Source organism: Triturus cristatus, chromosome 4_2 (assembly GCF_964204655.1).
Source record: "Triturus cristatus chromosome 4_2, aTriCri1.1, whole genome shotgun sequence".
NCBI lineage: Eukaryota > Metazoa > Chordata > Amphibia > Caudata > Salamandridae > Triturus > Triturus cristatus.
In genome coordinates this window covers 951,462,663-951,479,508 of record NC_140586.1, presented here as the reverse complement: position 1 = coordinate 951,479,508, position 16,846 = coordinate 951,462,663, and the positions used below count along the sequence as shown (strand labels likewise).

The 16,846-nt window shown below is 45.1% G+C and overlaps 1 protein-coding gene across 8 annotated transcripts in view; it reads left to right on the top strand.

Annotated features, from left to right (window-relative positions):
• Positions 1-16,846, top strand: part of LOC146839074 (uncharacterized) — a 100,016-nt gene that overhangs the window by 57,450 nt on the left and 25,720 nt on the right. For 5 of the 8 annotated variants that reach the window (XM_085603084.1, XM_085603081.1, XM_085603083.1 and 2 more), the window contains one exon: positions 3,818-3,934. The exons of the other annotated variants lie outside the window; for them this stretch is intronic. In XM_085603084.1, coding sequence (XP_085459210.1) covers positions 3,818-3,934 — 117 coding nt within the window. The remainder of the gene's footprint in view (positions 1-3,817; positions 3,935-16,846) is intronic. 8 annotated transcript variants of the gene reach the window in all.

Below are 16,846 nucleotides of genomic sequence, written 5' to 3'. Positions count from 1 at the left end.
GAGACTGGCAGAGCTGTGACAGTCACAGCTCAAGCACAAACTGAGTGCCCCCTGAAATGGTTGGCAAGGCTGTAATGGTCTCAGCCTATACTCAGACTGACATAGGTGTAGTGAAGCCTGAAACTATGGATCACTCCACACAAACAGAGAGTAGTGGGGAGGAAGAAAAGTCTCCCTCTCCCCAGACATTAGGAAAAGGTCAGCCTCCTCAGGGATCTGACCTCACCCCTTGTGAAGGAACTGCCCCAGAGGTAGCCAGGCCTGGCCTGGCAGAGCCTCTGATGTCAGTGGCCCCTTCCAAGGTGGGACCCAGTCTGGTGCAGGTAGCCTGCCTCTCTCTACCCTGCCTCTGTCAGCCCAGGGCTGCGGAGGTCAGGGAGGCCAGTGGACCCCAAGAGGGCCCCTGTCCACAAGAACCCCCCCATCAAAAGAATGAGGATTGCCTGACTAGTAGCCCTAGCCAGGTGATGGGTAAAAACATTCCTGAGGGATCTCCTTTACAGGTAGTTAGGTACCTCCACCAGAGGGATTCTGTTGGGCACAGGCAAACATGGGACCTTAGGGCCCCAAACCTGACCTGTCCCTCCAGTAAGCCCACAAAAGGGACCCAGCCTCCAGCTTTAGGTAGCCAGAGGCTGACCCTGAGAGCACAGTGCAACTCAGCTAAAGAGAGAAAGGCATCCATGGTGGAGGATGATTGGAGGAAGCTGAGACCTCACTTTGAGGACCCTCACTTCAGTACTCCATCTCCACACCAGCCTTTTACTTTGCAAAGACACACCAAAGGTAGAGATTCCCTATGGTGGAGACCCTATGATACCTTTAGGGTGAGGGATTGCTTAGTGGACCATGAGACAGGGGGTAACCATGCCAGTGCTGGTTCTTCCTTATATGGCCACTTGGGCAATAGAGGCTTACCTGGTCAAGGACAGCCTTATCTCCCTTCGTTTGGGGGGGGGGGGGTTGTGTAGGAAGGTGGATATCTGACTATGGTTACCCCCAATTTTTTGCCTAGTGTCTAGCTGGTTTTTCGACTTAGTAGGCCTGAGATCCTGCCATTCAGGGTCTCAGCCTGTCTGCTCTCTCTTTAACATGGACTCCATGTACCCTAGGTACATAACCCATTGGAACTAGATCACCCTGTGAGCCCCTGTCCGAGTGTACACTAGGTACCCAGGGCATTGGTGTATCTAAGGCCTACCAGGGGCTGAAGCATGCATTGTGCCACCCCTGGACTGGCCTAACAAATTTGACACAACTGGCTGATCACTCAGCTGGGGTAAGTTGGTGTAACCACCTCTTACTTAGGTATAGTATACCTATACCTAACCTTAAATGGGACACATGTTAACCTATAAGTCACTCCTATGGCAGGCCTTGACAATCCTGAAGGCAGACTGCTTGGTTCCATGTGAGATGGTGCTCTGGCATGAGCTGAGCCTGTCTGCAGTGGTCGGAACAACTTCCTTCTACCGTTTCCAGATATCGCCATACCATATACTCTTAAGTGCATTATGAACCTCGCGGTTGAATGCTATCTTTGGTTTGGCTTTATCAAAACATGTCGAGTAAGGTGTCATACGAATTGGAATACTAACCCCTCGCCAATTCTGGCGACGGGGTTAGCATTCCACCCTTCTAGAGGGACACGACATATACAGTACCTGAATCCCTGGTAAAATCAGACATAGCCTCAGCTCCACAAAATGGATGCTGCCACCACAGACACAAGTCTGCCCTCCTGCTGCTGGGAGTCCTTCCAGCTTGGGAGACGTGGACAAAGGGTTTCCTGCCAGGGAAGGTGCGTGCACCACCCCAGACAGGATTTTGTGTATTGGTCAGGTAGGGCTTAAATGGAATCAGACATGCCTGAGGCTCACAAGGAGCCTCGGTGCATATGCCAGTTCAAACCGGTCCTGGGGCACACCAGCCCCAGACCTGGGGCGAGCTGGACAAAGGATTGGGGGTGTAACCACCCCCCTTCCTGGTCCCACCCTTAGGGAGGGACCTAGCAGGTAGTCAGGCCCCTAGAATCCGCTTAAAGGTAGGAGCTGTGTCCTAAGACTTCAGACATCCTGGAATCAACTTACTACAAAGAAGAAGACGGGAACTTCGACGCTCTGCTGCACAGAGGACAGAAGGAAATCTCCCCTATGGTCAGGGAGTGACCATCTTGCTACGCAAGCACCAACCAGCTACTCGACGTCTGCTTTGCCGCCGCCTCCTGCCGGAGCCCGAGCCCAGAGCCCGACAAGACCTGGACCTCCAGACCTCTCACCGCCCGATCCACAGTCCCTGAAAAGAAGGAACCCGTGGAGGCACCGAGACACGTGGAGCCAGCCATCTTGAAAGACCCACGACAAGCTGCAAGCGCGACAACAGAGGCTCCCTCCAAGTTGTGCTTTGGGTCCTGAGAAGCCCAACATCCGAGCAGCATCTGCACCAAAGGTGAGCCCTCCAGCATCTCCACGATCTGCGTGGGGCCCCTCTGCACTTTGCATCTCGACGCACCTGCCCGGTCCCTGGCCCGTTGGCTAGTGGCCATTTTGGTGACGAACCTTGAAAACTACGATGCTGGTCTGGTTGCTCCAGACTGGCCCCTGCTGCTCTCCAAAGGAGCAGCCCCTCTGACCTTGCTGGTCAGAACAATCAGCTTTCTTTACTTTCCGCGACTCCTGCCTTTGCCAAGGCTTGTTTGCTTCCTTCGAGTCGCCGACACCGCCGACAGCGAGAGCCTGCGTGGGACAGCTCGTGAACCGACTCCTGGACGTCGTCGACCTTCAGGGACCACGTGGCTGCGGAGACAAGCTACACCTCATCACCTGTTTGCACCCGACATCGCCTGGTACCTACCTGGTGCCACGCCGGTCACTGGCTAGTGACTGTGAACACTGTCCCCTCTGCTTTCAGGTCTTCTACAACTCCAATCCACTCTTGGATCCACCGCATCTCTTCTGGACCGACCGCCTGCAGCATCTTTGTCATCAGGCTCCATTGAACAGATAGACGAAACCCGACGCACTTCGAGACCTATGCACCCGCTTCCTGTGGGTGAGGTAAAGCTGGCACTCCGGTGCCCAAGTGTAGAGAAACATCTCTAGTGTCTGTGTTTTAAGTCTTAAGTTCGTAGTCCATCCAGAAGACCCTTCTAGCAGTAACTTTTGAACTTTTACGCACCCATTGAAAACCTATGGGAGCCCGCGTCTAACTTTCCTCACTGCACACGCGACCCGTGGACCTCCGGGTCACTAACTGAAGTTAGCTCCTTGTAGGCCCAGCGATTCTAGAGGCCCTAGGCCTTTTCCCTTTCCTGTTCGTGGTACTTATACCACTATTTTAGTATATGGTTTGAGTGGCCACCAGGGCCCATCCATATAAAGTGCAACTTCTGTATATTGTAATACTTTCTTGTTTAACGATTTGTGCTCCTGTGCTCATAAAGAGTCTAGGGGATACTTTGAGTAATAAATAAATATATATTTTGAATATATATCTGTGTGGTGTCCTTTCATTGGTATAAAGGGGGGTTACATATGGTAAAACAGCTTGCTTAACACGCTTTAACGAGTTTAGCCTCAAAGGCTGCTTAGCCTACGCTACCACTAGGGCAGCTAGTCCGAAAAGGTTGACTTACAACCACACCATAAGGGTTGCTTGGCATGGTACAAGGTGGTCACTTTAACTAGTGAACATCATATACCAGGCCAACTTCTCACACTCTCCATCAAACTCTTGCTTTCTTGACCATTTTCTTTTGCAGCCTTTAGATGATCTTGTGTTGTTGTATTTCTTCTGAGTTTCATTTTATTTTTGGCAGTAATGGTAGACACAAGACCTGCTGTTTCATCAAACATCAAGGAGGAGGCCGAGGACTGCCCCATTGTGCACGATTATGAGAACTGTGATACAAAGAGAGGCCTCAATATTATTACAGGTGAGAAAACAAGGCCCACTTAAAAAAAGTCCTACAAATGTCCACTCTTAATCCCAAAGCTGGCGGAGAGTCCACCCCTCTACTCCTTTGTGTTTGTAGCTGTTCCAAGTTGTACATTCCCCTGGTCCCTTTACAGATGTTGACAGAGTAATAGACCCTAATTGTTCTCTTAATACTGGGCAGAGGCTTCAGAATTTTTCAGCCCCACACCCGGTTTATTCACCACAGGCCACAGTGAGGGTCTTTGACACAGATCTAGAAAGAGACCCTGCCCCTCCTCCATCCTGGTTAAGGAATTCATGGCCAGCACTCACAGAGATGGTGGCCTGCTGGGAACAGCAGACCACCATGTCTATGTTTACTTTTTAAATAAAGCAACGTTTTGTTTTTCAAATGCAGCCCGTTTTCCTTAAAGGAAAAGGGGATGTGTTTAAAAGAAAAAAAATGAAAAGTTTTCCTATCATTTTTTAAGGGCAGGCAGTGGTCTGTGGGACCACTGCCTGCTCTTAAAAAACATTTTCGCTGCCAATCACAAAGGGGAAGGTGTCCTTTGGGGACCCCTTCCTGTTTGCGAGTGGCTTACCACTTACTTGAAGTAGGCTGTAAACTATAATTGTTTTGTGACCACATTTGCGGTCGCAAAACAATCATACATCCCTCAGTGACTCACTATTAGGAAGGGATGCCCTTGGCACACCCCTTCCCAATAGTGACCCGCAAACCCTATTTTTCGAGTCATTAATAAATCAGGTTTGTACAACTCCTTATATTGGTCGCAAACAGCCTGATTTTCCATGTGCGACCGCTTTGTTTGCGACCACTAAAAACATCGTACATCTGCTCCTCAGCCTTTTTACAGGATCTTTTGGTTGTATATGTCTCACCCATGCCTAGACCGGTGACACGCAAGTGGGTATGGTATAGATTTTATTTGTGCAGTCCATTTTCAGGTACAGCTAAGCATCTTCAGTGTACCGGTGGAAAAAGAATCCCATGTTGTGTAATTGCTCACTTGAAGGCTCAACATATAAGTTGAGCAGCAATGGGTTAGGATGGAGCCTTGAGGAACTCTGAAGAGTGAAAACTTAACATTAGAGCAGAAGTCACCTATTTTTACACAACTCTTTCTCTGTCTCACCCTCTCCTTCATCCTCATCCTCTTGCTTTCTTGACCATTCTATTTTGCAGCCTTTAGCTCCTCTTATGTGATTATATTTCTTCTGAGTTTCATTTTATTTTTGGCAGTGTGGTAAATAATTTAATTACCGGGACTTAATTTGATGCGGAAAATCTATAACAATAGCTCAGTAAAATAAGAGGCAGAATCCGTGGTATTAGGGGTTCGGAACGGGCTTTATTCCATAATCAATTTAAATCGATGAGCTCCAGATTCCATCACCACGAAGGTTCAGGAAGTGAAGACCGTACTTTATTGATAGGTAATCATTTTTATACAATAGGCATTACAGTGAAACAAATGGAGGAGGCGTAACAATTGATAGTAAAGATAAAACATACATGCGTAGCAAAAGTGGGTGTAACTGGGCGTAACTAAAGAACGTCATCAGGTATGATGTCATAATAGGGTGGTTCCATGAAAGAATTTCGCAATGTCAGCAGAAATACTTGGCAGAAATGCGCGCGCAGCAGCATGACGTGTGATTGACGTGCAACTAGGGGGTGAAGGGGACTTGACATTTAGCTCTACATGTGGCGACAGAAGTCTGGAGAGTCAAGTCAACCTAATCCCAAATCATATCTAACATCCTATGTTTAAAGAACTGTGTTATCCAAAAGAGGGGCCTTCTTGGAGTAGAATCTTATTCTATACTGACTATACTGACTGTGAGTGCGTGTACAAGCGTCTAAGTGTCTACACTAGATGCGAGGGCAGGAATCTTCCATAGTAACAGGGCTATGAATTACTTGCATAAAGACAGAGAAGCCGGGCCCTTTGCTCGGTAGCTGGAAGAATGTTTACTTAAACTACTAGACAGGGATGCATTGGGTAGGGAGCGGAGCAGATAATTTCGAAGGTAAAATACAGTTTTTGGCAGGCAACAGGCTGATGTCAGGCACCGTTAGCTGCGCAGAGAATGAGGACAAAGTTCATGGATACAGATGCGAGCTCAGACTGAAGCTTACAGAGGCAGAAGGCAAGAAAAGCTTGATGGCAGAATCAGGGCCTACTTGCCTGGACTGTAAAATGGCATAAGTGAACCATATAAAGCCGGTGGCCTTTCGTACTTAGGAATGGAATATCCGGCCCATTTATGGCGGATCTGAAAGAGGACATGTTGGCGGTGGACGCACATGTGTTTGCGTCTTCATAACTGGAACTGGAGGGAACATACATGTACTTGTGATTTATACATGAAACCGTTGGGGTCCAAGATAGGGGACATAACTGACCATAAAAATCCATATTTCCACATTCCCTCCTTGTCCCCTACTTGCCCGTCAAGAGATATCAATCTTCATTAATCCATCGATCTGTTCATATAGCATCATTTGTTCTTCTTTCTTTTTCCGTGATGAATGAAATCTTGGTGGTGGAATACACGATGTGGCACACAGACCACAGATCGCTGGTCCACATTGTAGACATAGACAGCAACTGAATAATATGAGGAAGCCAATACCTAGGAAGGATAGGACCTTCCATCCAAAGGTAGATAATACACTCCAAAACCAACCGGACCAAGTCCAGGTGCCTGGATTCTGGTGTATCTGGCTTACAATCTTATGAAGGCGAGTTATGGCTTTATATACAGATGGCGAATTTTCTGGTATGAAAATGCAACAACTTGATCCGATGACCCTACAAGCTCCGCCCCTATCGGCCAGGATGACGTCAAGGACAAGACGATTTTGAAGCACAACAATCCGCATAGCAGACTGCTCTTCTGTTAAATTGCCTAAGGCGGAAATAGTTTCGTTCACTACTGCTTCAAGGGTTCTGGTTAATCTACGTATCAGCTTACTATTGGTAACTGTACCTATATAGGGAAAGAGACCTTTATTGAAATCTGTGTATTTTTCCCAGGCTGTCTCAGTGTAATCGACTATTGGGAGATCTCTCCTTTCTCTATTATGTACTAAATGAGTATTTCTGTGATAATCAGGAGGAGCTAGGAAAACAGGTGGCAAAAGGAATCCGATGTAGCAGGTACCATCCCAATCTAGTGGCAAACGTATGTATGCCGTCTGACCACATATGAAGTAGGAATGGCGGGAAGCTCTAAATGTAGACTTGCCTTGATCACTAATTTCTATTACAGTGGTGCATCTACTATGGCCCATATGTATGGAACCATTCTTTCTTACACATAATTCACCTTTTACTGGAAATACTGACATGGCGGGCAAAATTGGAGTAGCTTCGGATTCGACATTCAGGATCATAATATTGAGCGTAAAATTACCTAATCCATATACTTCATTTTCTAGATCAGTTCCTGTTCTTTTGGGAAGTCCCTCCTTGTTGGGGTGGCAGACTTTGAGTAAAACTAAGTTCAGATTTCCCCATACCCAGTTTTTCTGGTAAACTGCAGAATTCGAATCTAGGGAATTAATTAAACTAAACCATGCTCCACAGGAGCCGTTGTGTGTGAACGGGTATGGAAAGAGAGGTAGAATTCCTTTATAGTTCTGATAGGGAGGGAGTCGGCCACATATCCAACAATTAGTAGCATTGCTAACCTGATGGGAATGATGTAACATACTAATAAAAGTGTTATTGCGCAGCGCAAATCTATAAGACAATTCATGCGGAGGTAATTCACTAAAAGAATGTTCAGCAGTAACATTATAAACATGTCTAGAAATAGGATAATATATGTGCAACAATATACTTGCAGTAATTATTAAAAGATTTAAGAAAAACAGAATTAATAACGTCACTGTGCAATGACTACGCAGTGATTTACAGTACGCATGTCGTTTCAGCTTTATCCTTTTGTTTCTTTCTCTATACAGGTCTAAGGGATACATGTCAGAGACAAATTCGACCGATTCACCTTGGAGAGGACTTAAACAATCAAATTGCCTGACTTGTTAGACCTAAGTTTTAGTTTGTATTGTTCATGGCTACTCAGTTCAACCAAAGGGAGTTTAGAGTCACTCGGGGAAGACACGCAAGGTGTGTCGTTTACGTCTGACGGTAGTCCATGAAATTTCTTGATATGACTTGAATGTATCCAGCCTTTTCGTCCTTCGATCTTTACGGCTGTCCTCGTCGTTAGCAGTACGAGCTGAGGCGACTTCCACCTAGGATCCAGTTGAGACTTCCGATCAAAGTTCCTCACTAAAACCAAATCCCCTGGAATTACGTCATGGGGTTTCACCTCGGTGTTGTCGGGAAAGGCTGCAGCTACCTGTGAACGACAAGATTGTAGTGCAGACATCAAGGAAGCCAAGTAATCTGTCAGCATATTACAGTCAATATCAGTTATTTTGCGTGGTATAGGCGTCCCCCACATATTTGGTGGTCTACCGAAGATCACCTCATAAGGGGATAGCCCTGTTCGAGAGTGTGCTACCATTCTCATGTAAAAGAGTGCAACGGGTAAGGCTACTACCCAGTCGACACCTTTCTCTCTGCATATTTTGGACAATCTAATTTTCAGGGTCTGGTTATGTCTTTCCACGAGACCTGCTGCCTCGGGGTGTCGGACACAGTGAAACTTCCACTGATAGCCTAACAAAAGTGAAACGTGTTTCATTAATTCGGATGAGAACGGCTGGCCGTTATCTGAGTAGACAACACGTGGTAAACCGTACCGTGGGAAGAATTCTCGAACTAACTGTTTGGCAGTAGTCGGGGCAGTGTAATCTGAAACCGGGTATGCCTCTGTCCAACGGGAAAGAGCACAGACAACTACGAGAACATATTTGAATCCTCGACATCGTTCCATCTGGATATAATCCATCTGGAGGACTTCAAAAGGGTGATCAGGAGGCTGAAATCCACCCTGTTCTACGGGAATGCTTTTACCTGGGTTAAACTGACAACAGATCATACAGGTACGGACTTTTTGTTTAGCTGCTGCTCGTAAATGTTTGTTGAACCAAATGTGTTGGATGCTGTCTAGCATAGCTTTTTCTCCTAGATGTGCTGGACTATGTACAGTGTTAATAACGACTTGGACCATTGAATCAGGAAGGTGTGGTAAATAAAATCTTCTTTACCGGACTGAATTTCATACGGAATCTTAAAATAAAGTAAAATAGCTCAAAATAACAAGAGGCAGAATCCGTGGTATAAGAGGTTTTCTAAATGGGCTTTATTCCATCAAAAATGGCCGACTCGAGTCGCGGCCTTCAGGTTCCGTCACCACGAGGGTTCAGGAAGTGAAGTACAATACTTTATTGACAGACATGCATTTTTATAATAAGTACATTACAATGAAACGAATGTAGAAGGCGTAACATTTGATAAGAAAAGTGACATAACAGGTGCGTAATCGAAACTAGGCGTAATAAGGAATAAAAGAAACATGATTGGTTAGGATTATCAGACATAGGTGGATCTATAAGATAATACTTGACATAGATGCGCGCGCAGCAGCATGACGTGTGAGTGACGTGCAACTAGGGGGTGAAGGGGACTTGACATTTAGCTCTACATGTGGAGACAAGAAGTCTGGGGGGTCAAGTCAACCTAATCCCAAATCATATCTAACATCCTATGTTTAAAGAACTATGTTATCCACAAGGAAGGACTCTCGGACAGAATCTAGTCTATACTGACTGTGTGCGTGCACAAACGTCTAAGTGTCTATATGAGATGCGAGGGGCAGAAAACTTTCCATGGCAGCAGGGCTATGAATCACTTGCAGGAGGACGGAAAGGCTGAGTCCTTTGCTTGTGAGCTAAAGGAAATGTTTACCTAAATCACTAGACAGGAATGCATCGGCTGGAGAGCAAAATAGATAATTCGAAGGTGAAATACAGCTTCTTGGCAGGCAGGCGAAAACTGGCCGAGGCAGGCACCGTTAGCTGCACAGGGAGTAGGACAAAGTTCATGGATACAGATGCGATCTCAAGCTGAAGCTGTCAGAGACAGAGAGCAGGGAAAGGCTTTGAGGACAGAATCGGGCCTACTTGCCTGAACTGTAAAAATGGAGTAACTTAGCCATATAAAGTCAGTGGCCTTTCATACTTAGGAATCGAATATCCAGCCCATTGATGGCGGATCTGACAGAGAACATGTCGACGGTAGACACACATATGTTTGCGTCTTAGAAACTGGAACTGGAGGGAACATACATGTATTTGTAACATGCATATAGAACCGTTGGGGTCCAAGATAGGGGACATAACTGATCAGGAAAATCCACATTTCCACATTCCCTCCTTGTCCCCTACTTGCCCTTCAAGAGATATCAATCTTCATCATTCCATCGATTTGCTCATGGAGCATCATTTCTTCTTCCTTCTTCTTCCGGTGTTTTGAACGAGAACTGTGATATGGAATGCATGATGTGGCACACAGACCACAAATCGCTGGTCCACATTGCAGGCATAAACAACAACTGAAGAGCATAAGAAGGCCAATACCTAGGAAGGATAGAACTCTCCATCCCCAGGCTGATATCACACTCCAAAACCACCCGGACCACGTCCAAGTGCCTGGATTTTCGTGTATCTGGCTTACAATCTTATGAAGGCGTGTTATAGCTTTATATACAGATGGCGAATTTTCTGGTATGAATATGCAGCAGCTGGATCCGATGACCCTGCAAGCTCCGCCCCTATCGGCCAGGATGACGTCAAGGACAAGACGATTCTGGAGAACAACAATTCTCATCACTGATTGTTCCTCTGTCAGATTGCCTAGGGCGGCTATAGTCTCGTTTACTACAGCTTCAAGAGTCTTGGTGAGTCTGCGTATCAGCTTACTATTTGATATGGTACCTATATAGGGAAAGATACCTTTATTGAAATCTACATACTTGTCCCATGCCGTCTCAGTGTAATCGACAACTGGGAGATCTCTACGCTCTCTTTTGTGTACTAAATGAACATTTCGATAATAATCAGGGGGAGCTAGGAAAACAGGTGGCAGAAGGAATGCTATGTAACAGGTACCATCCCAATCTAGAGGCAGACGCATATATGCAGTCTGACCACATATAAAGTAAGAATGGCGAGAAGCTCTAAATGAAGATTTACCTTGATCACTATATTCTACTGTAGTAACGCATTGGCTATGGCCCATGTGTATGGAACCAACTTTTCTCACACATAATTCACCCTTAACTGGAAATACAGACATAGTGGGCAGAATTAGTTCAACTTCGGATTTGACATTCAAAATCATAAGATTAGGCGTAAAATTACCTAATTTATACACTTCATTTTCTAAATCAGTTCCTGTTCTACTGGGGTGACCCTCCTTATTAGGGTGACAGACTTTTGAATAAAACTAGATTCAGATTTCCCCATATCCAATGTTGTTGATAAACTGCTGTGTCTGGGTCTATGGAATTTAATAAACTAAACCATGCTCCACAGGAGCCATTGTGTGTGAACGGATGTGGAAAGAAAGGCAGAACTCCTTTGTTATTCTGATAGGGAGGGAGTCGGCCGCACACCCAACAATTGGTGGCATTACTAGTCTGATGGGAATGATGTAACATACTAATGAATGTGTTATTGCGCAGCGCAAGTCTATAGGACAACTCATGTGGGGGTAATTCACTAAAAGAATGTTCATCAGTTATATTGAAAGCACGTTTAGAAACAGGATAATACATATGCAACAATATACTTGCAGTAACTATTAAAAAACTCAAGGAAAACAAAATTAATAAAGTCACAATACAGTGGCTACGCAGTAATTTACAATAAGCATGTCGTTTCATTATGATTCTGGACTCTACATCATTCAGACCTAAGGGATACATGTCGGGACAGATTCAACCGCTTCACCTTGGAGAGGACTTAAACAATCAAATCGTCCGACAGTTTGGATCTGAACCTGAGTTTCTGCTTATAGAGTTCGGTGCTACTGGCCTCAGCCAAGGGTAGCTTTGAGTCAATGGGGGAAGACACACGGGGAGTACTGTTTGTGTCAGGAGGAAGTCCATGAAATTTCTTGATATGGCTGGAATGCACCCAGCCTTTTCTCCCTTCGATCTTCACAGCTGTTCTGGTCGTCAGCAGGACCAACTTAGGAAGCCTCCACCTTGGCTCCAGTTGGGTTTTCCGATCAAAATTCCTGACGAGAACATAATCGCCGGGAATTACATCATGAGGTTTCACCTCGGTGTTGTCGGGAAAAGCTGCGACTACCTGTGAACGACAAGATTGTAGTGCAGACATCAAGGAAGCCAGGTAATCTGTCAGCATATTACAGTCAACATCAGTTATTTTACGCGGTATAGGCGTCCCCCACATATTCGGTGGTCTACCAAAGATCACCTCATAAGGGGATAGCCCTGTTCGAGAGTGTGCTACCATTCTCATGTAAAATAGCGCAACTGGTAAGGCTACTATCCAGTCCACACCTTTTTCCTGACATATTTTAGACAGTCTGATTTTTAAAAGTTGATTATGTCGTTCCACGAGACCTGCTGCCTCGGGGTGTCGGACACAGTGGAATTTCCACTGATATCCCAACAAAAGTGAGACATGTTTCATTAATTCGGATGAGAAAGGCTGACCGTTATCTGAATATACAACACGTGGTAAACCGTACCGTGGGAAGAATTCTCGAACTAGCTGCTTGGCAGTAGTCGGGGCAGTGTAATCTGATACGGGATACGCCTCTGTCCAACGGGAGAGAGCGCAGACAACTACGAGAACATATTTGAATCCTCGACAACGTTCCATCTGAATATAATCCATCTGGAGGACTTCAAAAGGATGGTCAGGAGGCTGAAATCCACCCTGCTCTACGGGAACACTCTTTCCTGGATTAAACTGACAACATATCATACAGGTACGAACTTTTTGTTTAGCTGCTGCTCGTAAATGTTTGTTGAACCAAATGTGCTGAATGCTGTCTAGCATAGCCTTCTCTCCTAAATGTGCTGGACTGTGAACTGTAGCTATAATGGCTTGAACCATGGAATCAGGGAGAAACCATACAGATTTCTCCTTCGTCATCCATCCTTGATCTGTCTGGATCCCTCCTAGTTCAGTCCACTTCTTTATTTCTTCTGCTGTGGCATGTGTCTGTATGTCAATTACGTCAAGTGCGGGATCCTTAATTGTCATACACTGTGTTGGTGTCTGAACTATTGGCTTTGTCATGTCTAATGTGCGATTCTGAGCAGTCTGTTTAGCTGTTCTGTCAGCTAAGTCATTGCCTTGAGAAATGGTATCAGTAACCTTCGTGTGTGCTTTACATTTCATAATCGATATAGCAGTGGGTAGATGTATTGCGTCTAACAAAGCATGAATGAGGGGTCCGTGCTGAATGTGGGCACCATGGGAAGTTAAATAACCTCTCTCTCGCCACAGCACGCCGAAGTCGTGTACAACTCCGAATGCATAACGTGAGTCAGTGTATACATTAACTTTCTTATTTGTGGCTTGAATACAGGCTTGTGTTAGAGCAATAAGTTCTGCTGCTTGGGCTGACAAAGTATCTATACAATTTGTCTCAATAACTTTGGTGTCTGTTGTGACTGCATACGCGGCCACTAAATCTCCTGTACTTGTTCTCATGCACGATCCGTCTACATACAACGTCAGGTCTGGATCTAACAATGGAACGTCTGTCAAGTCTTGTCTAGGTTTCGTCTTTATTTCAATGATTTCAACACAATCATGAGCTAGTGGGTCTGTTCCAATTACAGGTAATAGTGTAGCAGGATTCAATGTATTACACCGTCGGATCTCTATGTGTGGTTGAAACAATGTCAGTTCATAACCGGTAAGTCTTGCTATGGTCAAGTGTTGTGTTTGTGTTCGGTTCACAAGAACCTCTACTGCATGTGGTACTTGTACTGTCAATGGATGTCCTAACACTATGGCATCGCTTTGTCTGATTGCTAAAGCTGTCGCTGCCACTGATTTCAGGCATGCAGGCAAAGCCTGAGCTACGGGATCTAATGTACTGGAAAAATAAGCACATGGCTTGCGTGATCCTGCTTGATCCTGAGTGAGTACTGACAAGGCAGTACCTTCGCGTTCTGTAACAAAGAGTGTAAAATGTTTGCTATAACATGGTGTTGCTAAAACAGGTGCTTGACATAAAGCTTCCTTTAGGCTTTCAAAAGCTTGTGTATGTTCCTGAGTCCAAGGGAGAACAGTCGATGTGGCTGCCTCCTGTGTGGTTAACTGAATGAGTGGTTTTGCTAGAAATGCGTACTGAGGGATCCACTGCCTACAATATGAAGTGAGGCCTATGAAAGCCCGCACCTCCTTTTGCGTCTGGGGTATTGACATGTTAGCAATTAACTGGATGCGATCTGGTGTAAGCTGCCTTCCCTCCTTGGACAGCGAGTGACCAAGATAAATAACTCGCTGGACACAGAATTGCAGCTTAGAAGGAGACACCTTGTGCCCCTTGTCGGCTAGAAAATGTAAAACTGTCAGAGAAGCTTTTTCACATTCTGGCTCGCTTCTCGCTGTGATCAGCAGATCATCGACATATTGAAGCAGTGCAGTATTGACTGGCATGTGGATACTGTCAAGTTCTCGTTTCAGTGCTTGGCTGTAAATGCTGGGGCTTTCTGTGAATCCTTGGGGAGCGCGTGAGAATTTAAAGCTGCGCCCATTTAAACTGAATCCGAACAAGTATTGGCTTTCCGGATCTATTGGGACGCTGAAAAAGGCATTCTTGAGATCGATTACAGTAAAGAATGTTGCTTCGGAATCAATTGCTGTCAACAATGATGATATATCAGGGACCACAGGGAATTGTGGTACAATACACTTGTTTAGTTCACGCAAATCAATAACCAATCGGTACACTGGTGGGGCAGTAGGATCAGTTCGTTTAAGAATCGGAATTATCGGTGAATTACATACATTGGAGTCTGTTTCTACAACTACTCCCTGGGCAATCAGCTCATCAATGATTTTCAGCAAAGCCACTACAGCATCATGCGGTAACTTGTATTGTCGCATTCGTGGTAGTACCACTCCTGCTTTCAGTGTGACTCGATAGGGTGTAATGTTCATGCAGCCAACATCCGTAGGGCCTTGTGCCCATAGATGTACTGGTAAAGTCTGTAGTCGGGGATCCATGTCTCTAGACACATAGTGACCTTTAAAATCACGTAAAAACAACCTTACTCCTTCCGGAGAACAACATATTATGGCTCCTAGTGCTTTCAGAGTTTTAATTCCTAACAGATTTTCTGGGCATGATTTAGTAAGCAATAAATCTGTAGTTCGTGTCAAAGGTCCTATCGTAAGTGGTAGAGGCTGTGATACTTCATTAACAATAGGTTTTCCTGAAAAACCAAGGGAAACATTTTGAGAGCCTGAGAGGGGTGCCCCTGGAACTTCACTACGTTTTATGGTTGTTCGACTTGCCCCTGTATCGAGTAAGAATTTTCTATCTTGACCTAATAATTCACTATGTACATAAGGTCCTTCTTGATCTACAGGAATCTCGATAAGCGGTAAGTCAACTTCCCTCTCTAGGCTGGTTCATGCGTAACGCTGATACTCAGGGTATTCATACTGTGCAGTCTGATACATTTGTCGTGTTGTGGTTTGTGTGGCAGTAGCAGGCAACGGTGGTGCAGCTGGCACAAACTGTATGGGTTGCTGTGAGGCTGGCATGGACTGTTGTTGAACTGGCATGGACTGTCCATGCTGCATAGCTCCTTGTTCATTCTGATCTTGTCTAACTAATCGTGGTCTCTCCTTTGCAATACCTATAGCTATATTACGTTTCAGGACTGGACAATCGTGTACATAATGGCCCAGTTGTTTACAGTAATTGCAGGTTCCCTTTACAGGAACTGCAGAATCACCAGAATGTGTCACACCCTTTTTGTGACCATCTGCTGGTACTGTCTGAGAAACTAGCATTTTCATTTTTGTATCCTTCATGCGTCTATGCTCGTGTTCTTGTTCATCCCTAATTCTATTGTGATGATACTGCAACATTTGTAGCATTTGCGACGGAGTGTTACTTTGCCAGGTACTCTCGAATTTCAATATTCTATTCTTTACTGGAGGCAATGCATTTTCCACTAATTTTGTCACAAATAAATGTGGATATGAGTCACTGCTTGCTTTTATACCACTATTTATACCAAAACATTTTTCAAATCGAGCATAATAATCGCTTGTGTCTTCATCTTGCTTTTGTTTGCAGGCTGTGATTGCACCCCAATCTTCCTTTTTTGTAGTTAATAAACGTGGCAGTACCTGTACTAGTAAACCTGGTAACAGTTTAACTTTATCCCCGAGCCCTGAACCTGCAGTTCGGCCCCTTTCTTCCTCTGCTAATGCTGTCCAGTCTATCTTTTGGTCACCCACTTCCCACTCTTTTTCTTTCAGTTTTTCATAAATGCCAGCAGGCAAAAGCACCTTTAATATCGTCATAATATCAGGAAAGGTGTACTCTCCCATCAGTAACATGTCTTTAATTTCTCGGTGGAAACCCGCTGGGTCTTTGTCATGACTAGGTACTACTTTTTTCATTTCTAATAATTCCATTTTTGATATGGGTGTGTAAACAAATACACGGTGAAACTCATTGTCTTCGCCTTTTATTGGGTGCACTTCTCGTAGGGGGTTTTGTCTATCCCTATAGTACGGCGCTCTTTCTCTGCGGGGCAGCGAGAGAGAATCCGGACTTACAAAAAGGACATACTGCTTACGTGACACTAATATCTCTTTAATTAGCTTGTTACTAGAACCTCCCCATCTGTTTGTGAGTAGTTCCGTTAATATATCAGGTAAAGGACCAGGGTCAGCATGTTGGCTCTTATATAA